The sequence below is a fragment of the Strix uralensis genome, chromosome 4 (genome assembly GCF_047716275.1).
Source record: "Strix uralensis isolate ZFMK-TIS-50842 chromosome 4, bStrUra1, whole genome shotgun sequence".
Classification (NCBI taxonomy): domain Eukaryota; kingdom Metazoa; phylum Chordata; class Aves; order Strigiformes; family Strigidae; genus Strix; species Strix uralensis.
The window spans coordinates 93461320-93486301 of record NC_133975.1 but is presented as its reverse complement, the minus strand read 5'-3'; the positions used below and the strand labels follow the sequence as shown (position 1 = coordinate 93486301).

The window sequence follows — 24982 nt, the reverse complement described above, 5'->3', positions numbered from 1 at the left end:
CAGTAGCTTGCAGTGACACTTATTTGCATGAAAAGGTAAAAGAACTCACATCGTTCTCAGAGGTCCCACAAAGGCTGCAGGATTTGCACTCAATGCACTGCCACTGATAGGTTTTAACAGCCTCAGTCATGTTTGTGGTGAACTGCAGGCAGGTCGGGTGTCCTGAGGAAGATCGGAAACAACTGTCATTGTTAAGGCTCACTTATTGCTCATTAATTAACCGGTATTAAATTTGGGAACAAAACGCACATGGACATGGACTGATCACAACATGGGCTGCAACTAACAGATATCAAAGAGGAAAGCAGGCATTAACCCTTTCGCTGCCGGGCACAAGAGAAAATCAGAGTCATCCCCACCCATTCCCCATTGGCAAAGCAGTTTTATTCAGAGCTCTTAAAAATGGTTTGGCTTTGGCTTTGGTTTTTGTGGGGCTTTTTTTTTTTTTTTGAAAGAAAACAAGAGAAAGGATGAAATCAGAAACAAACCCAATTTCAGAGAGAGCCCATCCATCTTAATAGAAATTGGACTACAGTTTCAATTAGAGTTGTTTCGACCGGACTGAAGGACCTGGTGGAAATGAGGTTATTCTCCATTTCAGAGCTTCCCTTCCTGGTGTCCAAATGGGCGGAGCCATTCTGTAAACTTTGCTTAAATGGAAGCAGTAGCATACAGAGAAGAAGCAAGACAGGATGGAGGGATACAGCTTTTAATTTTTTTAAGAGCTCTGCCACTAGAGTTGGTTGGCACAGAAGAAACCAAATTGCACAGCTAACCTTCCAGGATCAAAACAAGAAACTGAAAGGAAAAAACCCCAAGCCAACTCCCACAATGAACTAAATGAAAGGAATAAAGAAGGGAAAGCTAGCAGAACAGTCACATCTAATCGGGAAGGACAAACTGCCAGAGTTACAACCCCCGCCCCTACATGCGTGTCGACTCCAGCTTTGCAAAACAGCGGTATCACAGTAGCAGGGTCAGCAATGGGCTTTCTGGAGGGGAAAATACAAACAAACAAACAAACCAAATGTAGGGTCAGTGTTCCTTCTGCAAAACAAAACAAGAAAAATATACCGCTGAAATAAAGTACTGTACTCCCAAACCACACCTATCAGGCTGAGGCAGTCCCTAAGTCACTTGCAAAAAGCCACTGCTTGCCTTCTTGGAAAGCCCCATATTTAGCCCCATCCCTCTCTGACACACGTAGCACTAACACTGTGCATAGTCAGGGGCGGGGGGCATGGGACAGGGATAGCTAATTGCTCATCTATAGAGAACACAGAAATACAGGTACACACACCCAGCACTACCATGTGCTACTTCTAGAAACTCACACCATCAGGTGTGTGGGTTTTCACCTCTAGCCAATCTGCTCTACTTAGAATATAGCCAATGGGTAGGAAAAAAATCTTTTCCACCTCCACCAGCCTTAAGTGTCTTTTTAAGAGTGGAGAAAGAAAGGCTGCTTCTCCAGTAAGAAAAAAAGGCATGGAAAAAAAGGACATAGATGTGCTATCTTCATTACCAGACCTATCAGTCGTCACAGCACCCGACAAGAAGCTTCTGTATATTCCAGCTAGTGAAGCAAACAGTTGCTGAGAATTGGTGGGTAAGGCAATAATGCTGTGGGGAATATATTTCCTTTATGTGCCCATGATACCACCAAATGCTGTAATAAGGATTTTTGTTCTCCAGTTATATTCACATGGTTGTGATACGAAAACTAAGCCTGTCCAGCAAAGAAATGTGTGTACATAAGTTATTAAGGAAATTGAATAGAAAATAAAGGAGATATTTAAGGAAGGAGGGATCAATGACATTGCTCATATCACTCTTAAGCCTTTGAATAAAGAAATGTTTTGACAGTACTGATGAGCTCTGATGGGCTAAGAAGATCACTGGGTTTTGGAGCCCTTGAAATGTCAGCACAAAACAAGAGTCAGATTTTACTGAGATTTACAGTGGACCAAGCCCAAACTAAATTTCTGGGGACCTTGAAACTGCAACTGTGCAGAAGGAGATGTGACATGATACCTTTTCTTGCTGAGAGGACCTCACATAATTTCTGATACTACCAAACTAGCAGGACCTGACATGACACTGAAATGTTCCTCCAGATCTGATTTACAGCAAATGCGGAACCTCATTCCAACACCAGTAAATAGAACAAATGTGCCACACTACACATCGGGGAGGAATTCATCCCAACAGCAGAGAGTTGGCTTCCAGAAAGATTGTACAGTACTGGAATATATCACAGAAAACAACTCATACAGGGAGGTGAGTTAATCAGAGAGTTAAATAGCTTCAGTCACATTTGAAAAGAAACAGAAAGAATGGAATTAAACTTACAGAAATAAATCACAGCTAAATGCATACATGTATTCACGTGCTCACTTGCCTGCGTACACACATTGCTCATTGCAGAGACTCCAGCTAAAGACTCTCCCTTTCTCAAACGACATGAAGGTCAGGTTCTGTTCACTACTTTATCTCTGTCCCTTTGCAGCCATTGCTGCTCTCTTCCAGCTATCAGTCTTGACTGTCTTGTTCCTCATTTGCCTCAAAAACACCTCTGCGGGTTTTCTGTGCTGCATCTCATATCGATGGTACCTCATCCTTGAAGTGATCCATCCTATTTTGCAGAGCCCTTCTTAAGAACCACACCTACCACAAGCCTAAAAGAAATGGGCTCTTGCGGGCTGAGGATTGCTTAGAAAATATTACAATGGAGTGAGGGCCACGGTGGCTTCTGTTTAGTGGCAATGCAGAAATATTTTGCAAAAATATACCGATTTATTCACTCCATTGGGCTCTGTCTCCAAATGCTGTGGCTACAAAAGAGTCTATAAAATGCCCACAGCCATGTCTGCATAGCTGCAGATTGCTCTCTGTTAGCCCAGGGCTTATGGCATGTCTAAGGGAAAAAGAATATCTTGTGGACATGTCCTTCTACAGCCTCTAAGTCAGATCTTCTTTCATGTTAAACAGCGTGCCTTCTGGTACCATGACCCCAACCTAATGTCGTTGGAAAGACTATTTTTACTTATGCCAGCAGCGCGATGAGGCACTGTAGTGTATGGCAAGCATGTCAGTAGATACTCAAAACATGAAAGTTGTTTTTCCTGCCCTCACTGCTCTCCTTCTTCACAATCTCTCTGTTTTCCTGCTACTTTGGTTCAAAACCCAGTGTTTTTCATGACCAATGAGAAAATTCACACATCCAAGACTTCCCAGAACGGTGTTACTGAACACCATCCCTGCTCCATACTCTTCTTGGCATTCCCTCTGTGGCAGAATATCTGAAGACAAAGCCCTGTAGCTGCATATGGCAGGCTACTATAGGTAGATTCAAATTCCCTTTAAGCAAAAAAAAAAAACCACAACAAAACAACCAAAGGCTAGTTCAGCCTACAAACAATATTGTTTTACACAAAGAGCAGTCCAAAATGTGGTTCAAGTTACAGACACTGTGGCAGCGCACAAGCCAGACAGCTGAAAGTGTTTCTTGCTTAATTTCATCACTTATGTGATCAAGATGAAGAAACAGTCTTATTTCGCTAATTGTGTGATAAATGGCATTTGCTATGGCAAAGGTGTGCAGCAAAGAGCCTGCAGCTGGAACTCAGTTAATAATTCAGGTGGTGGCTCAGCTCTGGCAACCCTGGATCATTCTCACATGTCTGTATCAGCTCTGCAGATCTAACAGGGGGGGAAGAAGTAACACATATTTATGGTGTCACCGAAGTCAATAGACAGACCTCTAAAATACATGCTGGGAGCAGTTCTGTTGAAGGAGAAGGTGGTATGTTAACATCGACAGTTTCTAATCTACCATAACTATCCTCTACCTAAACTTTTGCTATGCTGCAATAGCTATAAACAACATAGACAATAAAACTTGCAGTGGGAAGTTTTCCAACAGCTCATCCCTTTGTCTTAAAGCAATATTTTAAAGTATAGATCAGGACTGAAAGCTCCCTCATCTTTGTCGAAACTCTCCTCTGGTTCTGAACCCTGCAACTGAGACCATATTTTATAGTGACACCCATGTTTCACATGCCACTGGCTTTAATTGTACACTATGTCCACCAGACATCTGGTCGGAGGAGTCGGGGCTGAGCACATTCAGAGACCATTTCTTGTCTCTCACACCTGGTGTGATTGCAGGCTGGTGGCAAGGAGAATTTTGACACAAATACAAATAAATAAATTAAAAAAAAAAAAAAAAAAAAAAGAAGATCTAAAAATCTCTTCTGCTTACACTGGCTGTATAACACTAAAGACCAAAACTGACATTAAAGGGCAGGAGCAATCTGCTGCTCCCAGGCGCTCTGTGACCAGTGAAGGCCTTAGAACGGCTCATTAGTGCTTCTTCAATAATGGATTCTGCATCGCAAGATTAATTGCAGCCATGTGCTCTGTCACACCAGCCACAGACTATTTAAGTTAACAATCCAATCAATAACCTTTTTCAAACAAAGGCAGAGATTATCTTGAGAAAAAAAAAATAAGCAAAGAATCCCTTTTTAAAACAAATGTGAAATTATTTATACAGAGTAAAAGGAATTTTCAACCAGTTTCCAGTTCTTTCCCTTATCTTCACTGTGTAGTGGTAGGCTTTTTAATCAATAGCATAATGAAAACCCACAGAGCTCCTGGCTATATCGCATCAGAATTTATTCCATAAACTATTCAGGTCCTTAAACAACTATAAATACATATTACAGACATAATGACCTATGTCACAGGAACCCCATCCAAATAAGTTTTACGTGCAAAGAAACTGCAAAATTTCCTCCTGCTAAGATTGAATAAGGACTGCTGTGACCACTGCCATTGTTAGACAGAATTATTACCATTACCATACGTACAACAGAAGGGAAAAGTAACTTGTAATTCTAATAAGGGATATGATTTTATGGTTATGATATAAAAATTTAGCTCTCATTTGTCTGTCTAGGAAGGCATGCTTACAGATATGTAGTGTCAACAACAGACAGATTAGAAAGGGCCCTTAAAAACCCAAACCATACAAGCACACCAAAAGGCTTGGCTCTGCCAGAATCTCAGGGCTCAAGGAGCTGCAACTCTCAGAAGACGACCAAATGTACTAAGGGATGAGGATGCGGAGCTCTTGGCATCTTCCTGGCCCTTCCCATCTTGCAATGTCAAGAAGTTACGATGCAGGGCTGCATCCTGCCTGCTCAAATGGAGGTACTCATAAACAAAAGTCTTCAAAAGTGTTTGTGGGGGGAGGATCCAAGGCACCACTTGCCACAGTACCTCTGTGATACAGGGAAGCAGGAGTATTTCATTACAGAAAAATACAACAGCTTTCCTGGCCACCAGGGCAGGGGTGGGTGTCAGAGGCTGCAGGTGAAGAGCTCTTGTCTCAGCCCCTTCAGCACAGAGCCCTGCTGAATCCAGCTTCTTAAGAAAAACAAACAAACAAAAAAGGAAGTCTCACTCGTAGGCACCACTGGGTTTTATTACTATTAAACAGAAGAGGAGGAGAGGAAGTACTACCACTGTGAATTTCTACGTCCTGATGGAAATGAGAAAACCTGGCTGTTTCTCCCAGTGTCCGAGGCACTGTGTTCCAGCACCGCCAACTCTGCTACAGAAGTGAGTCCGAAAGGACTCGGAGGCCTCAGTGAATAGGCTGGTCAGTCTGATTTGGTCAGAGACCAACTTTCCTCTAATCTAATATGCCACAATGTGCCAGTAATTGTGGAAGAGTTAACGCCTTTAATAATTGATGGAACTCTGAAACCATTCAGCTGTAGAGGAGCTTATAGTTCCTATTATTTCATTTCCTGGCCCTGTAGTCATTCTGGCCAGCATGGACAAAGCTTAAACCGAGCCCGCAGAAAGGGAAGGGGCACTCTGCTGCATTAGCACCCGGGACTGGCAGCCAACTGCACTCCGGAGGTGGTGGTTTGCTTCTCGGCACTGCCAGTTCCAGTGGAAAGAGAGACATAAATTACAAGCAATTGCTCGAATATTCGGCATTAGTAGAAGAGAGCCCACTTATAATTGCTTACCCAAGGGACAAATAAAACCCTGTGCAAAAGATAGTGGTTCAGTCCCAGTCACAGTTACGCAGGTGTAATTAAAGTCAATGGGAACCGAAAGCAGGACAGACCTGTGTTTGAAAGCAATTAAAGCTCAAGATCTCTAGGAATTTATAAAATGGTGGTGTGTGGAAGGTGGCACTTACAGCTCGCCCTCCTGCTGTTCCTTTAACCATGCAAATATCAAAGGGAACAGGGGGGTAGTAAGCTCCAACCGAAATACCCCTCATCTCGAGTCACTCCCTGGAAAATGTTGTTGCCTGAGGAAAGTCCACCTGCCAGCTCAACTTGCTCCCAGCTTTGACTCTACAATGCTGCATAATTTCCTCTGAAATGTTTTGAAGCATCAAGAGCATCAGTTAGGACAAAGAGCCTGGGCTACAGAGGGTACATCAAGAGCAGAGCTTGGCTCAAAGGCTGCTCACGTGCATAAACAAAATGAAGGATCTGTGCATACACAGACTCACGTGCACCCGGAGAGATTAGCTGCAGACAAGGCAGAGTAACTCTGTCTGGCACGGGGCGGCGGGAGGAGCTGGGTGGGATTCAGGGGTGACCTCCGGAGCACGCAAAGAGAAAAGCCAGGAGTGAGTTATTCGGGGCATTCTAACGGTTTGTCAGTCAAATCACTCTCTCCCACACGCTATCCCCTTGGTAGCAAATCCCACAAGTCTTACAGGAAAACTGCTTGAGAAATGTTTTAAAACAGTTTTACTGTGATGGGTTTGTGTGTGCCTTTCCCTGCATAGCCCCCCTTCCCCGGCATGCACAGTCCATCCATACATATCTTAGCAGGGACAAATGATGAACAGAAGTTACAGAATTTAAAAGCCTCTAAAAACCGCCGACAATTAACTTTGGTGTATATAAATCACCGTCCTGGGAGAACACCCTGATGTGGGCTGGTGGTGCTGCAGCCAGGCCCTCTGCTCCGGACTCAGGTTTGCCAGAGGGAGGATGAGCCCTGCTGGTGTGCCCGCTGCTCTGTGTGTGTGTCCCTCTGGCCAGGCACACCTGCCCCTCCAAAACCACCTGGGACAGGCTGAAATCTGCACCTCTATTTCATATCACCCGGGGGTTTGGGCTGGGGCAGGTCTGGGGCAGAGTCTTGCTCCTCTGTCTTCCCCCCAAGGCCGAGCAGCGGGGATTCAGGCACACGCCTGACACACACTGCTCAGTTCACTGCAGAGATGCTGTGGTAACGCAGAAATAAGGCGGCAAACTGGGCTCTGTGCATTTGCAACCTGGGGGATCAAAAATGGTCCCCAAACTTAAAGGCAAGGGAAATGCCACACACCCGCGATGTCCCATCTCAAAACCAGCCAGCACTCTGCTCCCTCCTCTTCCAGACCGGCCCCCATTAGCCACTCTTGGCTGCTGGACAAAATGGCTATTTCTTGCCTAAGAAAAATAATGTGGAAGCACTCAAATAACCTCATACTGAAGCATCAGCTTGTTAATGCACTGGTAAGTCATGCCAGCACTGTACAATTCCTGGGGGTGAATTAGGTCAGAGTGACCTCCAGAAAACCCACCAGGCTGCATCTCAGCGCTCCGCATTATGGGTAACGATCTGCTAATTGCCAGGAGGCACTTGGGCTGCTTACCAACACCAACAGGAAGGAAACCTGCCTGCAGGCACCACACGGACTCCATATGCCAGGGACATAGCTCCTAATAACAAGAATAAACCCATTTATAGAGCACGAACTGGCCAGGAGGACGGGCACCGAATGCTAAAGCTGCCCAGCAGGTACACCTCGTGGGGGTCAGCTGCGTGAGAACCCCCAGCAATACCGCCCGCGCAATGCAGGGCAGGTTTTGCATTTGGTCACACAGTGAAGTAGGGGTGAGGTAGATGGAGATGAAAATGCAGGAGTGGGAGGAAGACTGCTTATCCAGACAAGATGAATCACCACAACCTGGAAAGCCAACATCCCCTTTGCCCGGGGGACATTTTCGTTACCCTTCAACAAACTGCAGTGGAAAAAAACCTCCGGCGCGGCTCCGACCTCGTCGCTATGCACTGCAGGCTCCCCAGCCAGGCCAGCTCACACACCACAGAGCTTTCAATCAACTGGCAGGCTCACTAAACCCTTTCAAAATGAGCAACCAAGCAAAAATACTTGGTCATAAACACTAAAAATAGGAATGGAGGATTGGGTTTTGTTTTGCTTTTTAACTTGTTGAAGCCAGTTCTTCCTAGTGCATTAAATCCACCTCCCTGGCAGCCCATTTAGAACATCTCCTCCCCCCTGGGAGAGCCAAAATCCCCAGCTATAATGAGAGGAGCGGGGTGGTATTTAAAATGCGAGGGAAACGGCAGCCTGAATAGCCTTCCGTGAGAGCGTTACCTTTGTTAAAACCCCCCATAAAACAAGATATCAGCTCTATCCCTCCTCCCCTCCCTTTAACCTGAACAAGGACTCTGCTACCTGCTTGAACACGTGTCTGAGTTCAAATACCTGGTCCTTCCACAATATTCCCAGTGTTAAATTGCCCCACTAACACAGCCAGACAGACGACAGCACTCCTGCAGGGACGCCCAGCGCTGCCCAGCCTACCCATGTTATCAAGGTAGCGCTCAAAAAGACTGGCTCCAGATTTCCAGGCTGACCCGACAAAGCGTCTAACCGGAGTTGGCAGCAGCAGTGGACGGGACATGTCGTTCCCCTGGGGCACTCCAACCGGGGCTTCTCCACTGGGATTACACGGGAGAGCACGATGGAGCAATGTTTCGTGACGTGGGCACCTCTTCACTAAAACCAGGCCAATGTCACCCAGTCAGTTCGGAGAGCATGAAGACAACCCTTTGCACCACTGCGGTCCTCCTCACGCACTGAGGGCTGTGGGGAGAACTTGAGAGGTGATTTCACCCACAGGCCATGAAACAGTCATCTTATAAAAGTAACTGTCAGTTGAAAACGGTAGGCTGATGAATTAGGGGACAGGAAAGGGAAAAAGGAGAGAGTATTACTAATCTCTGGACAAATTTTCTTTCTAGAAAGATTAAGGAACAACTCTAGACTAATTCCCTGCCAACATGGTTCCAGAAATTTCAAATCAAATGGCAAACTTCAGAGAATTTATTTAAATATAATCATTTTAATATTAAATAAACTTAACTATGCAGAAGACACCATGCCATTGCATAGGCAGTGACCTCATTGCTGTTACATGAGGTAACCACGTATCATCCAGGTAACGAAATTCAGCACATGATGGGTAAATAGTTGATAACTGAGGCGAACACACTGAAATGCAAGAGGTCTGACTTTCCCACGCAAGCATAATTTACACTGTCGCTAATGTGATTGTATATTCAGTCATAAGTAGAACTGTCTCAGTCAACTAAACACAAACAAAACCAGTTTGGAGCAAGTTACTTCAGTCCCTTGTTGATTTAAAGAAACCCTTTCAGCTGCCGAATGGGCAGTGTTCTCCACGCACACTCTCCATTGTTTGTAATGCAGTGCCAGAAGCTGGAAAAATCCCATCATCTACTGATTTTTTTCCCTTCTCTGTTAGTTAAACCCCCTGTCTGGTTGGGAATTTCTAAATACCAATTGAGATTTCATCAATAAGGCAGCCAGTTTTCACTTCCCCATCAAAGTCCCAGCAACATCAATACCTAGAGGAAAGTAAGAGCTATAACTACACCCTGCAGAGCATCAGTACGCACTCAGTAGGGGGGAGTGAAATGTCTCAGTTTACTCTCTAAAAAATGCAATTTCAGAGTGATCTAAACATCTGAGTGAAAGAGTGAATTTGAATGAGGTAGTTTCAGTCAAAAGCAAGCAGGAGGGGAGAAAGGGTTAAGAGGCGGCAGAGGGAGAAACTGATTTTTCAGAAAGGGTGAGACATTTTGTGCCAGTGTTTCACAAACAAGAAGTCGGACATTCATTTTGGAGCAGTACCTTGCTTTGAAAGTGAGCGCGATGGAATTGTTTTTAAGAGAGGAAAAAAATACTCACAAATGAAATCTTTCATTCAAGCCTGCGCACACTGGGCAGTGGGAAGGGGTAGTTTCATTGAGAAAAGGAGAACACCTTTCATTTCAAATCAAACCAAAATCTTTACTCCTCACCACGGTATTTTTCATTTCAGTTATTTGACCAGCTTTTTTGAGTAACTGTCCAACAAAATGCTGCCAGAGACACCAAAACAGGAGGATTTGTTTGTTTGTTTGTTTTTCACTGGAAAAACACCAGATTAAAATCCGTGATCTGTTTTCTCAGAGCTCACCAGACCTTCCACCCCAGATTAGCCAAGTCAAAGTGCAGGTCATTCTTTAACCTGTAACAAGTGAGTAGCATTGCTTTAACCTACACACCCAATACTTCATAGCAGCTAAATATCACATCACATTAAACAAGAAATTAGCTAGTTCCAATGCAGTGGACACAAATGAGCCCCATTAAACAGTTCACTAGTCCTGCTACTTTTCAGCACCAGAGGGATTGCTTAACAGAGCCTATACAAAAGTAGAATATTATGGTATTTAATGCCAGAAAATGATCTTCCATGGTACTATGAGGATCTGTGAGTCTTCTGACCCTGATTTTATCTGGCTGCTCCACTGGCTAGCGGGACTGTTGCTCGGTGGTTCTGTTAATGGCAAAGAGGTTGTGAAGTCCTCTCCTGCAGGCTGGTCTGACCAGGTTCTGGGCACCCCAACTCTTCTCACCTTTGACAGCTGTTGAGGGTGTTTATCACCTGTGATGTTCACTTTTAGGTGGGATCCCATCACCCATGAGATGTCTGGCAGTTCTCAATGATAGCTGTTCTGAACCTAATGGGGACCAGTTCTTCTTCACATAATGCCAGACCCCTAAATATGTAAACAGCCACAGAGGAACCTAATGGGTGCAGATGTCTTTGGGAAATTCTTATCCATTTTTAACTTCAGAGCACTAAGCACTTGTAAAATCTCACCCTTCATGGAAGTGAGGAAGGGGTCTTGGAGAGCTAAGTAATGAAGAGGCTGACCTGACCTTGCAAGGGAAATGAATCTCCCTAAGCCAGGGAAGGTCCTCTTCTCCAGCTCTTGACCATCTGGATGTCTAAAGAGTACAACAGCAATCTGAATTCAACCTAGAGAGAGTTTGTGGATGTTAAAAACTCTACTAAGCCTCCAGGCTGATGGACACATTCAGAGACACAGTCAGTGTGGAAAGACCTGACAAGAGCTGGGACCTGTTCTTTAAGAAGCCCAAGCCCAGATATTCCAGCAATGGATGAGACTACTGAGCCAAGATCCAGATGCAGAATCCACTGCACCGTAAAACAAGTTGCTGAGCCTGAGGAAAGGGCTGGAAAGACTTTAGTGTTGTTTAACACATTTAAGAAACTCCCAGCAGAGCACTGACGTGAAGCAACTGTGATTTGTACCAACAGAAAATTAATTTCTCAAACCCCAGCTTAAAACCACTCCATGTAAACTCCACTGGACAAAGTGCTACATGAGCTTGAAAGCTATGTCTCACTGGCTATCTGACACTAAAATCAAAGTACCCCTTTAGTGACAGCACAGCTTTCAGCTATTTCCCATCCAATGACTTCCTCTCACCTTGGAGAGCTGGCCTCAGTAGCGACTCTGGAAATCATCATATGAAGAAGTTAATGGCTGTTGTCTAATGAAAGAAATCCAAAATTAGTAAGCTAAGTGTTCATCAACGCTTGACAAAACTCTCTCCAGCATTATTTAAAATCTTAATCTTTTTCAGAAAAGAAGATTGTATCTGAAAGACTTGCTCATGTTCATTCTCTTCCTGCAGTCCACAAATGAAGCCACCAACACCAGGACACTAACAGCGAAGACTGAAGAAACATAATGAGAAGGGGCTTCAGTCCAAGCAAAAAATTACTCATAACACCTGTGCAAACCTAGAGACAAACTAGAAGGTCTTACTGAGAATTGGTTATGGAAGATAAACAGCACTGAGAAATGAAACTCCACTCCAAAAAAAACCATGCAGTGTAAGACAGGGAGGCTACATGTGTTCCTGCTCAAGAGATACCATCCATCAGCTGGAATCCCAAAGGAGTACCCCTCTGCAAGCTCCCCAGAGTGGCTGCCTCTCTCAGGCAGGCAGCAGTAGTTCCAAGAGCTTCAAAGCTTTTCCACAGCAGCACTGTAGTTGGTTTGCAGGCCATTCCGAGCTACCACAGCTATCTTAGACAACATTAAACAAAACTGTTTCTAATTATATCCTGGATGGCAATATTAGCCACAACATTGTGTTCCAGAAATCTGTGCTTTTTTAAAGGTAAGTGCCATCCTTCTCCCATCATGGTGCACACACCATGAAATCATGAAGAATTACAGGCTGCAAAGACAAAACGTCATCAAATAACAGATGATATGGTAAAAGTTCCTAACACACACAGCAAGAGCATTTGTCGAAACAGAAAAAAAAAGCAGTCAGGTCTTAAAAAATACACTGGTGAAATTAAGATGCCACAGATGGATGGCTCTCATCTTAAGTCATTAAAATCAAAGATAGGACTAAACTGTGGCAAATGTCCAGCTTTGGTGCAGCAAAAGAAATACAATTTGACAATAATTTCCAAAGGACAATGGGAATCTTAAACACATCAAGCCACAATGTGGACAAGCCCAGCTAAAGCTAAGGGGAGTAGTCACTGCTTACGTGCTCTGCTACGTATGCTTTATGTAGTTGAGGTCCTACTCAGCCATCTTCAACACTAGGGATGGGATGGAGTACAGAGAAGTTTGTGGCATTGCTAATGAGCATTCAAAGCTTGGGTTTAGAGAGAAAGCATTATGGGTTTTTTTATCATCTGTAGGCTGATGAATCTGATTACAAGTAGGGCTCACAGCTCCAGAATGCAAATTTAGCTGGATTTTTTTTCTTGATTCCAAGCAAAAGTTTGGAATAAACCTTAAACCAGTGCAATAGTCTAGTTCAGGTCAAAGCAAAGAAGCTGATGCTGTTTTCAGCCCACCCAGAGAACTTGAGATTCAAGCCCTCAGCTTTGCCAGCCTTCAGCTCAGTCTCAGCCCAGGGAAACCTGGCTTTGCAGGCACCCATTAGCTGCCACAATGCTGGCAGACATTTTTATTCCTTCCTCCTGCCACGTCTGACTCTCACCAGCAAGAACCCTTCTCCAGACAAGAAAATAAGATACCTTCCTAGCCAGCATACCAACATAAATCTGCTCTAGGACTTCTTAGGGAAGAGTGGTATTTTTTTCTGTTCAGATAATTTCTGCAAAATTAAAACTTTCCCTTAGAACATTTCTATTTCCAGACCTGCGGCTTGAACCACCCCACCTCCCCTCCAGAAGCCCCAACAAACAAATAAAAAAGACACAAAAATATTCAAAGTAAAAAGACTTATGCAGAGTTGTTCTCTGGAGTCTGACAGACTGTAACAATAGTTCTGCTGTGGTGGGATAGATCCTATTCATCTAAACGGGGTGTTGACAGACATCCATAAAGGCCAATTTCAACGTACGCTTGTACTCCTGGTTACCTTAGGAGAAATGTCCAGCTCTGCTCTCTGCATCCATCTCACTGGGGACAATGAAAATGACAACTGAGTTAGAATGGGAGATGACCTATTGAACAAGAAAAGTGCACTGATGCCACAAGGAGTTTCCTTCCTTCCTTTCTTTTCTTCAACTTTCCTTTCTTTGATTTGTCAGCATTCAGCTTTGCCCTTGGTCCAACCTCCGTCTGGGTCTCTCTGTCCTATGCAACACAGCAGAAAGCTCAAGAGGGCTAGGAAAAGAACAACAAAAGCAGCAATGGCTGGGGGCTCAGGATCTGTCATCACAGACCCTCCCTCCTCTCTCTGCTTTGGGGCAGGAAAAGATTACTCGTCCCCCATGAAATCCCTATAGAAAAGTTGGTTTGTAGGCCTGCAACTCAGAGTATTGTAAGAATATCTGAGAGCAAATCGTAGAAGGGAAATTGGAAGTTGCTAGGAGGGGCTTTAAATCAGCAATCCTATCACCCAGTATGTGCTCTAAGGAGAGCATCATAGCTACCTTCTCAGCATGGCTCAGAAATACGGTTAGCACCTCACCCCACCTTTTCAGCTGCCTCTGGTTCCCAGTGCCCAACAGGTAGGTGAAAAGGAAGGAAAGACCTTTTTAGCCACAGAACAGCTGAAGAGAACCCAGTAAGGAGTCCATGAGCTGCTCTATCAGATCCCAAACAGGTTCCCAAGAGCCACAGTTACTGAGGACAGCCAAGGTAGCTGAAACTGACTTTTAGTTTCTTCCTTCCTCCAATGAATTGGCCAAAGGCCTTGCACAGGTAAAGATAAAGTCTGGAGGCAAGCAGTGAAGTTTTCAAGTCATATACACCTGAAGAAAGAGTGAAGAAACAAAACACTTATGGAAATTAAAATTACACATGTGAAAACCAAAACTTTATAGGGAAAGGCTGTAAAAGAAACCGGGAATTGTCTGCTGCAAAGACACACACTCTGTCACCCGCAACTGTTAGAAATGAGGCGGGTGGGAGCCCATCTGTACAATTCTGTACAATTCCTGCGTTACCTGACTGGATTAAATTCTGACCTGTTCTTTAGGACTTATTTGCCACTTAATCTGTGGGGGGCAGGGGGGGATAGTTCACTACTGTAATGGATCTGTACCCAATCAGAAGATCTCTTAAAAACTACAGCTCGGATGCTATTTTTCCAAGCAGCTGTCAAAGGAAAAAGGGCCATCTATAGCCTCTACTGGTAGCAGAAAAATTGATGGGAAGGCAGAGGAAAGGCAACAGAGCTTCATAAAAATGACAGCAGGCCTATCAGGAAAGAGGACACACAGAGTTTCCTAAAAAGACGGCATCTAATCTGAAACAGTATTTCCTCTTTTTCTTTCCATCCTATACAAACATACTACTAATCTAATGTGTGTAAAGGGAAAGGGAGCGTTCATGCCTGTGCTGTGAAATGCAGCAAAGGGAACAACAGTTTCCAGTTACTCCACTGACTGGATTAGAAATGGCATAGGTAGGGTCAGGACTATACAAAAGCTTTCATATAATTTAGATTCCACCTTTGAATGTAACTTAATGCAACTCTATTAATCTCATGGAGAAGGTTATTAAAATACAAACACATTTAGGAAGATCCTCTACTATCACCAAATGATAGGAAATACTCTTAAAATGAGTCCTACACAAAGCAGTATTTTATTTCCTGCCTATCTTCACTATAGCAAGCAACAGGGCCAGTTTCTGTTGTCCAATGAATGGAGAAGAGAAAGTAAAAGAGAAAAAGGAAGAGAATTCTTGCTTAACGTCATGCTTCATTAAGAAATACAAAACAAAATCCAGGGACAAAAGTCCTAATTTACAAAATGGAAAAGGAAAACAAAATCAATAGAGGAGGAAGTTTTATTTTAAGCTTCAAAGAGAGTATTATAAACAATGGAGAGCTTAGAAAAAAAAGTATATGTACAAGTATGTTATTCAACAATGTCTTTTTAAAAGAAGATTATTTGCACTAAAAAAGACCTTGTGGAATTGGTTTGATAAACTAATATTTACAGAGGAATATACAGTAGGGATGTTGGAAGCAGAACTTTTATTTGGAAGGAATATTACAGAAACTGAACACAGACCCTACAGTTTGCAAATCTTCATTACAGTTGTGCGTCTTGATATTTTTTGATGAAATAAAATTTAATTTCTTTTTTTCTCTAGAGGCAGTTCACCACTGCAAGTTTAGAAACCAACAAAATGAACAAAACAAAACAATCCTGCTAAAGAGCCTGATTAGGACATAAATTTTGTCATTTAACTTAGTGGGAGCAGGACTCAGGCCTACCAGACATCTTACATGGCTATTTTTGGCCCTATGTGTTAATCTGGGAAGGAGCAGGAGAAGGGCAAGGGAGAAGATGACAAAATCTGCTGCTATTGACACACAGAAACCTCTCAGTGAGGTGAGTTTGAGTTTTAGGTGTGCAAGAAACGCAATGCAGAATCGGGCTCTCTGACAGCTTCACCTAGTCAGGATGTATTTTTTGTAGACAGTTTTTTTCACTCCGAAAGCCAACACAGGCCACATTAACAAAACCACTTTTTCTAGCTATACCCTGGGTCTATACCAATAGGTACATCTGGCACCCCTCTTGCAGAGGAGAAGCTAATCTCAGAGTCAAATTCAATATCCTTCTCCTAGGACACAAAGCATCCTTACTACATCACACATGACAGCACACAGTCCTATCCACTGTGAGCAGATTTGACAGCCAACAAAATCCTCCAGTACTTGTATGAAGCAGAACACCTTATTTCACTGAGAAGATGGCTAACAACTTAGAATTTGGGATGTGAGCGTCCCTCACCGCTGCCTCACAGGACACTTCAGGATTGTAGCTGCAGGAACTCACATTCTTCTCCTGCTGAGTAACCCCTGTTGCTTACTGATGACATGCAGGTGCACCCGTATGCTTTTCAAAGTCCATTACCACTTAAGAAAGGGCTGAAGTACACAAGGTTTCTACACATAGCATCATCCTTGACTCCAGCAGGAAGCTCCATGCCAAGAACACTTGAACATTTAGATACTTCCCTTACAACCAATTCACAATCAGCTGTGGAATTACCAAAGCAAAAAGTAATACTAAAATTAACAGAGTTGTTTTCCTTTCTTAAACCCCTCTTTCAGCAGAAGTATTTCACAGAGTTGCTCAAGAGCACACCTCTTTTACTGTGCAGAAAAGACATATCAATCTTACTGGGAGAAGACAGTCCTTTGAATCGGACACAAAATCTGGTAAATAAAAAATCCAGCCACTGAGCCTGGTCTTTGCTATTTCAACAGGTTTTGTTCAGCTTTGTGCCTAACACAATACAGCAAAGTAACTTTTAAGCATCTAATAGGATAATATTATCAAGGAGAAAGTAAACCAGAACAATCTTCACTTACCACATCCAATTTGCAAAAAACAAAGATACCCAGCACATGTATGAATGGCTTCTTTAAAGTAAGAGAGAGAGCAGAGTTGATCTTTATTTTCATTATTTTAAAAAAGTTTTTTCCTTAAAGTAAATATTCAGTCTTTATTTTACATTAAGTGCTTTTTAAAATTTCATGTCTTCACAAAATTGCATTTAAAATTTGAAGTAAAATGTATTTCAAACAAAAATACTGTGCAAATTCAGCACTTCTTTTCTCTCTTAAATATCGAAATAAATAAAATAGTTAAGTCTTTTTTCAGTTTGTTTGTTTTTCAGTCAGTTCTACTGTAGATCAATTCCAGTTTGACCTGGGTTTATACACACGCTTAAAAGAAAGTGAAATCAAGACTTTAAAAAACTTCTTTGTATTGCACCAGCTTAGGGCATCCCCAGAACTTCTCTCAATAGTTGGCAGCTGACTTCCCACAGTCCAGGCTCCTGTGCCAGATGAAACACGGGTATGGAAGGGTCAGGGCAAGGAGAGGAGAAGTATCAAAGCATCCTGGCTTCTCTCGGCCTTCTTCTGAAATGTCTTGCTTGAAGGATGCTGGAGTCCATGAGGGCAGGGCTGACTGCAGAGGGAAAGGCAATACAAAGTAAAACTAAACAAACTCAAACAGACAACAAAAGCAAGCGTTCAGAAAAAAACAGAAGCAGCAGAAACCAACCTTCCAACACTGCTTGCATTCTAGTTCTTTGAAAACATAGCTCGACAGACTCAGTTTCAACTGACCGTGGGAGCCATAAGTGAATACAAAGCAAAAGGGTATGAAGGAGCATATCCAAAAGAAAGGCACCGAATGCTGTCAATCTTCCCTACTGTGAACATCATTGAATAACCTTCATCATTCAGGTTAGACAGCTGTCTCTTCACTACAGGTCAAGACTTTTGTTTATGAAATCCTGCTCTGATTACCTTGCTATATTCCTTATTATTTGTACAGAGCCACAAGTGTATGCAGCGCTGCACAAAAGACATTTTTAGAAGTCTGCACGACATGCATAGGGTGTCAGCAATGTGATAACTTCTGGAAATAATTGAAAGACTGCATTTTGCATTTCATTTAATCCATGAATTGACTAAGTTACATACTGCTAAAGTCCTGAGCAGTAATAGATAGCCAATAGAATAATCTTTGTACTTCCACAAAATGCAAGTGCCTCCCCCCACATCTTTCCCACACCCCTCATATCAGTTCTGGATGACACAAAGGTTCAAAATCTTAGGAGCTGTCAGTGATGAAAAGAACTCAAAGATATAAAATGGTGACACCCCCTTAACAGGGCTATCAGAATTTGAAATCGCAACAGCTGAGGTTTTTTTCTAAATGTTATTACAACTTGCCTTCTCTGAAATTGGCAACTTAACACTCATGGAAATACAGACAGGGACATGAACATAGTTCTAGCCCAATTTCAGTATTCTATGGTATTTATACAGGTTGGGTTTTTTTCAACCTTGGTAGATATCTGGCAAAGAGAACAAAGGTTGGTAGGGTTTATTGCAATGGCTCAGTCAGCAAAAATTCAGCCTGGCTACATTCCTGTGCTGTGAGGGTTTGTCAAAACAACCCCATGCCAGCATGAACACATGCATGTGCCTCATACTTTACATATAGCTACAAATTTTACATAAATAAGAAAAAATCACGAAGAATAAGAAATGGGTGTTTATTGGAAACATCTACATATGTCGCAGCACAAACTGGGCAGATTTTGCAGTTTTTATAATAAGATGACTCCCAGTGGGGTCAGTACAATGTTTGCTTGAGGAATTCATTCAGTAAAACAGCTTGCCATGGGGGAAGAGGCAAATTGCATGAGGAGCCAGGCTTTGAACGCTCCATAGTTTGATGGTATTTGAATTATAATTTTAGCGCCCATCTCAAAAGATCATGGTAAGAATTAACCAAAGAAAAGCAAAGCAGGCAGGAGAGAACACAGTGGTGCCCCAGCACAGTCCGGGCTCAGCGAGTCTCTGGGTGTAGTTCTCATTTGCTCCATGCATCAGCAGGCAGCAAACTGAGTCTCTGTCTTCAATCAAGAGTCTAAGCTGAGGTCTGTAAAATGGCAAACTGGAACTCAAAATGAATAACTAATGTAAAAGCTCAAAGGCAAAACAATGTGGGGAGGGGATTCTAATAACACATTCTGCTGAAACAAATGGCCATCTCAGAGCTTGTCTACACCATACTAGCAAGCGTATTAACAGTGAGGTTTCATTCAATAAAAGCAATAGCTAAGAAAGCCCGGTGCTAATCCTTCTGAAGCCAGTGGCAAAGTTCTCTCTGGACCCTGTTTCAGCAGACTAGGATCATCATTTATGACCTTACCACATATGTACAAAGTTATTCCAAGCACCATTACATATACAAGAAATAAATATCCAACCCACAAAACTGGGGGGTGCCCAGGTAGAGGGAAGAGATGCAAAGTGAAGCAAGACAGATTTCAGTTCCACCCCTGTTCTGCCACATACCTCACAGCCTCCTTTAACTTTTTAACTATTATGCCAGAATCCTGTATTTTCTTAAAATTTTCACAAATTTTATATTGTTTTCATGCAAGAGCTGAGGTCTGTCCCTGCTAAAATGTCAACTAATTAAGTGCCACAAAAGGGAATATGCTAAGGATGTGCACACTCTATGCCGCCTTTCTTCCCCTTAATCAGCTGCTCAAGCAGCACGTCACTTCCTTATTTCTCCTGTTCCCATCTGTGAATCAGAGTTTGCAGAGGATGGCTCAGGAAATTATGTGTCCTTTCTAAGATCCTTTAGTATGGAGCAGTAGAAAGGTGCCTGAGGAGACAGCTCATAGGATTAAACACAGAACAGTCTGAATTTAGGGCCTGAAATGAAACATGCCTTTATTCACATTTCACATCGGAGCTTATTTTGGTACATGGCTTGCGTTGGACCGTATGTTTCAGGAGAATCTTTGGACATCTTGCGCTAACCTTCCTCTAATAAGAAGGACGACTGGAGGAGGACTGGAAGAGCCAGGCTTGTGATTAGTTGAAGGACTACACCTTCAAAGATCTTCTTATGAAGCTCAGAACAGCAGGTCTCATTGAACTGCTGAAATCACTGGGGAATACAGAGCATCACATTCCTTTCTGATTTTGAAGATGACTGTATTTTTTAGGTACAACCCGGAATTCATATTGAAAACTCTCTTTATGCCTTCCTAGTTTGGTCTGGGGCTTATGTGTCTTTGGAGACGCAACTGACACCATGCAGTTCCCTCATTTCTGTCCTGGCTATGCTAGTGTCAGGCTCCTTTTTTTTTTCTTTTCATTGCACTCATGAAATCTCCTCCTATATACTTTCTGCTTCATTAACAGTGTCATCTTCCCCTCGTCCATTTGAGAGGGTCTCATGTAGCAGTCCTATTGCTTTGCTTTTGTCTTTAGGAGCTACCAACATTCTTTCCCTGTTCTCAGCCTTCACTCCAGCAGTACCTGCCCTGAGAATATTTCATTTCCATATCAACACTCCATTCAATATTCACCATTAACACTACTTTACAACCTATCTTAAACAAGTACTCTTTTAGCTTCCATCTCTACATCTTAATTTCCTCACTATGATCGATGCCTTCCTATGGTCAGTACCACACTGCTCAGCCTGCTGGACTAAATTCATGTTCATTATCTCAGTCTAATAAGACATCTTGAGGAATCCAAGGACTACTCTGCTCTCCATAATGATGAATTTATTTTACCTTCCCTCCTCTCTCAGGACTAGATTGAACCAGTGACCATCCATATATACGTTAATGGTATAAATAATGCTGATGGATATTTTTCTATGCTATCTGTAATAAATGTCAGCTGGCAACTTTTATGCACTGTGTGAGCTGTTGCGGCTTCCTTCTGAGGGTACTGCGCTCCCCAGTTGTCACAAAGATGGACGGTTAGGTTGCGAAAGGATTAAGACTGTATGCATTGTTATAGTAACTGCATTTGTGAAACTAAATCAAGACTTAATGAATTATGGGCATCTGATTATTGTTTGTATTCCAAAAGAGCCCAGAATGTGTTAGGCATGGTTCACAAAAGACAATGGTAAGGACTCCACTTGGAAAAAATTACATTTAGAGTATGCCTATTCTGCAGTTGATGCAGTGAGTGGAGTTCTTCAGAAAGACGTACCTGGGTAGGTTTCAGCTAGCTAGCTCAGGTGCTGCGAGGGCTATAGTTAGTACAGCAGCACAGAGCTCAGGATGGGCTGCAACAGCATGCAAGAAGCTGGGTAAATACAGCACTTAGTAAATGCTGAGCTGTGTGCTGCCATCCCTGTCCCAGTGGCCAGGTGTGTCAAGCCTACACCTCTCGGGCAGTAAAAGGTAGACAAATGAAAACTGAGCTCTCTTCAAGTCCTTGATAATTCAAGTCTTCATTACTCCTGAGAGCCTTTCTCTGACAGAGCATACTCTGATGGTATTTTGAGGAACACCTGATAGAATTTAAACTCTTTTCTTAACCTTCTAATCTGTGTGACATGACTGCTACATGGATAGAAGAAGTAGATGTAAGATGGATGCAAGAAATCATGTTGTTTGTTTAGTGTGGATTTGGCACATTTCTGGGTACTTGCTCCCTTTCCATTTTCCCTGTTGTTCATATGGGCACATCACAGAGTAGCAAGAGAAAGAAAAAAAAATTTTTTTAAAGGGAGAGAATAGAATACTAATGTCAAAACATAAGGGCAAGGATCGAAGGATAGGAGTAGCAGAAGAAATTAATCTGAACTTTATTTTTTTAAAATCTATAACATTTCAGGTTTGTGGAATTTCTTTCAGAAGTGGGAACAACTCTACTTCTGGACTAGATTCTGCTCTCAGTTGCATGAGCATAAATTTAGACAAAATCCACTGGACTTTACTGCTATTACTCTTTGCTTACAGCAAGGTGAGTATGGAACAAGTGAGCCCACAGAGCCTCACACAAGGGCTTGTTCCACCCATTCTTGGTTGGGAAGTATCTTCCATCTTGACTTCTGTTGCTCTTTTATCTTAATGTCTGCATTACCTATATGTGTGCATGTGTCTGAGTACATATATCTCTGATATATGTTTACCTACACACACACACACACATATATATAAAATGATACAGACAGGCAAATTAAATCCTAACTCTTTCAGGGATTTTGGAAAAGCAGATGCCTGTATGCCTGTGCCTCATGCCTGGAAACCACCTGAACTTTAAGCTTTTAGTAAATACAGGAGAGTGGCAAAATATTACAAATTTATCTTGCATTATTTCAGAGAAAAAAGGACTGGTTGTGGAAGGAATGAATGTTTTTATCAGTTAAAATACACTTCTCATTGACAGCGCTAGGTCAAAAAATCATTGATTTGACACTTGATCAATTATAATACACCAGCAGGAACAGAATAGCAACAGAAAAGGATTATCAATATGGGGAAAGCTTAAACAAGGCTTTCTCCCGGCAGGTGTGCATGGCTCCGGTATGCATTGTCCTATGGTATAAACACACATTTTTGTAATTTTGTATTTTGTAACACTTTGTAACACCATTCTGAAGGCAGATTATTAATGTAATCTAGACCCCAGTTAGCATGTATTCTGGATTTATGCCCATGTACCTAAAAGCAGAATCTGGCCACTGCTTATTCCATGTCTAAAGTGAAAAATAAAAAAAATTAGAGGCCGGATGCTTTCCCTTTTTTTTGAAGGTTTATTGAGGGGGGGGGGCCGGAAGTTGAAAGAGCTCTCACAGACAGTATTGTGCTACCCCAGCAAAATAAACAGGAGAAACAGAATCCATTTGGATAGGCTTCATTCATGCATTAGAACAATATATATCCAGTCTTTATTGCAAGGCTGAGATTCTTATTCTGGTATCAAAAACACACACCTCCAGTTTAAGGATTAGGCACTGTCCAGATAAATGTCTATTTTGCCTCTGATTTAAATGAGGTCATGATTTCACCCTGTTTGGAATTATACACATAAGCAAAAATATATCCTTAGAACCTAACCTTAGCCCCGCTCCAGGGAGATTTTTGTCTGCATTAGGACAGCAAAACGTCTCCTACACACTGACACCTTTTGAATCACTTCTGACTGTATGCAAGGCTGGATCCTCCTCCCACAGAACTTCCATTAGCTTCACCAGGGGTGTGAATGTGGCGCATACTCATAGCACAATTTAATCCATGGGACTTACTCCTACAACAAAGCTCAATCAAGGGTCTGTTGAAAATCCAGGGCACAGAGATTTCACAATTCAGTGAAAGACATTTCAGCTCGGACATACCTTTCAAATCCTGCTGCATGTTTCCTCCTTTCTGGGAAAGTCGCTGGGAAGGGAGTCACTCTCTTCTCCATTGCCCTTGGAACTTTAATGAGTATTGCTTTGGTTTATTTCAAGAGAAGCTATTGAAAAGCAAACAAAGTGTCTCACAAGACACTACAGAGAGAAAAAACTGGGCGACACAGGAAAAAATGCTGTGAATTAAAATTTAAAAATGGAAAGAAAAGTATAGGTGAGGTATTTTTCCATATCATTTCTTCCATGATTCTGCTCCTCCATCTGTTTTGTCTTTGACGTCTACGACTTGCCATTCATATTCCATCCCTATGCTTGGAAATTGCTGTCCATGAAGTGAAAGTGAAGGAAAAGAAGAAAAAAAAGTAGAACGGAGTAAGGAAGACATGAAGGGGTGCAGGGAGGAAGAGATCTATTGAGTGTAAAGGTGTCCAAAGGAGGGATGGAAATGTGTTCCCCAAGGTCATGGTCTTCAATGGTGCTGCTTGTATTTTCAGGCTGTTAAAGACAAGCGTAGCAGGTGTACAAGAAGAGCCAAACTCCACATGCTACAGTAAGTGCAAAATCTCAAAACGCAGAAGCCATCACATCACGGGTTTCCTCATCCTCCGATAGAGTCCGCCCACAGTGGTTCTCTAGAAACAGTTCTATTATCAAGTAGACATCCATTGCTTTTTTGTTTTTTTTTTTTTGTTTGTTTTTCTATTTTTATTTAAAAAGTAGTTTTTCTAATAATATATAGAATATATAAATAATAATAATTAAAAAAACCTATTTGGGTTTGCTTTCTGCTCTCCAACCCATCTGTATTTTTCGTGGTTTGCTGATATATATATTAAAAGACAAGAAAATCAACTCTGCTCACTATTAAAAAAAATATTAAATCCACCTTTTATGTTTCCAGAGAGAAAGAGAAGGGGGGGAGGTGGGAGAAAAACAAATTAAAATGGAAAAAATAACAGGAAAACCAAAACCTTCTGTCTCTTCAAAGTAGTTGTCAAGAGCTTTAAACACTTGTGCTTTCAGTGTACACCCCACAGGAAAAGCAATAACAAAATTAAGAACCAAAAAAACCAAAAACCCAAGGACCTAAAATTTAAAAAAGAAAAAGGTAATAATAATCCTAGTAGTAAAAAGGACAGCAAATCGCTCAGAGTTTGTGTGTCTTTTTAGTTATTTTAGCAGCCACCCTTTTTGTCTGCAGAGGGAGAGCTGCCACCACAGCCACCTCCTCGGCTCGAGAGAGGCTCTTCCGCATCATCCTCGTCAAAGCCATGAAAGGTCGAGGTGTCGCTTTCTGACGTGGAACCGAACAAGTCCTCCGTAGTGCGTGCTGGCGCTGCTTCGTCCCTCCTGCCTTCTCTTCCCAAATGAGCTGACATGTATGATGAATATATCAGCACATGGGTTAAGCAACAGGCATCATCATCATCATAATTTTTTAAATCATCATTATTATTAAACAATTCAGACTATCGAGCTCATAAGTGTGTGCTTGTATGTGCCCGCGCACCTCAACAACATAGCTCGGTAGAACTGCAGTAAGAAAAATAAAAAAGGATCAGTTTCTTTTTCAAAGAAAAAAAACCTACAAACAACACAGGTGCCCATAGCTATGGCAGCGAAAGGGTTAATCATGTTTTCCTCTCTTCAAA

At 42.3% G+C, this 24982-nt stretch overlaps 1 protein-coding gene across 9 annotated transcripts in view; it reads right to left on the bottom strand.

Annotated features, from left to right (window-relative positions):
• Positions 1 to 24982, bottom strand: part of DPF3 (double PHD fingers 3) — a 180244-nt gene that overhangs the window by 16757 nt on the left and 138505 nt on the right. For 5 of the 9 annotated variants that reach the window (XR_012628869.1, XM_074867955.1, XM_074867957.1 and 2 more), the window contains one exon: positions 50 to 162. Coding sequence is in view for 5 of the 9 variants with exons in the window: in XM_074867955.1 (XP_074724056.1) it covers positions 50 to 162 (113 nt within the window). In the remaining 4 variants the exon portion in view is untranslated. Of the gene's footprint in view, positions 1 to 49; positions 163 to 15438; positions 17601 to 23315; positions 24703 to 24982 lie in introns of those variants that run through there. The other 4 variants (XR_012628870.1, XR_012628871.1, XR_012628872.1 and 1 more) reach the window with 2 other exon arrangements.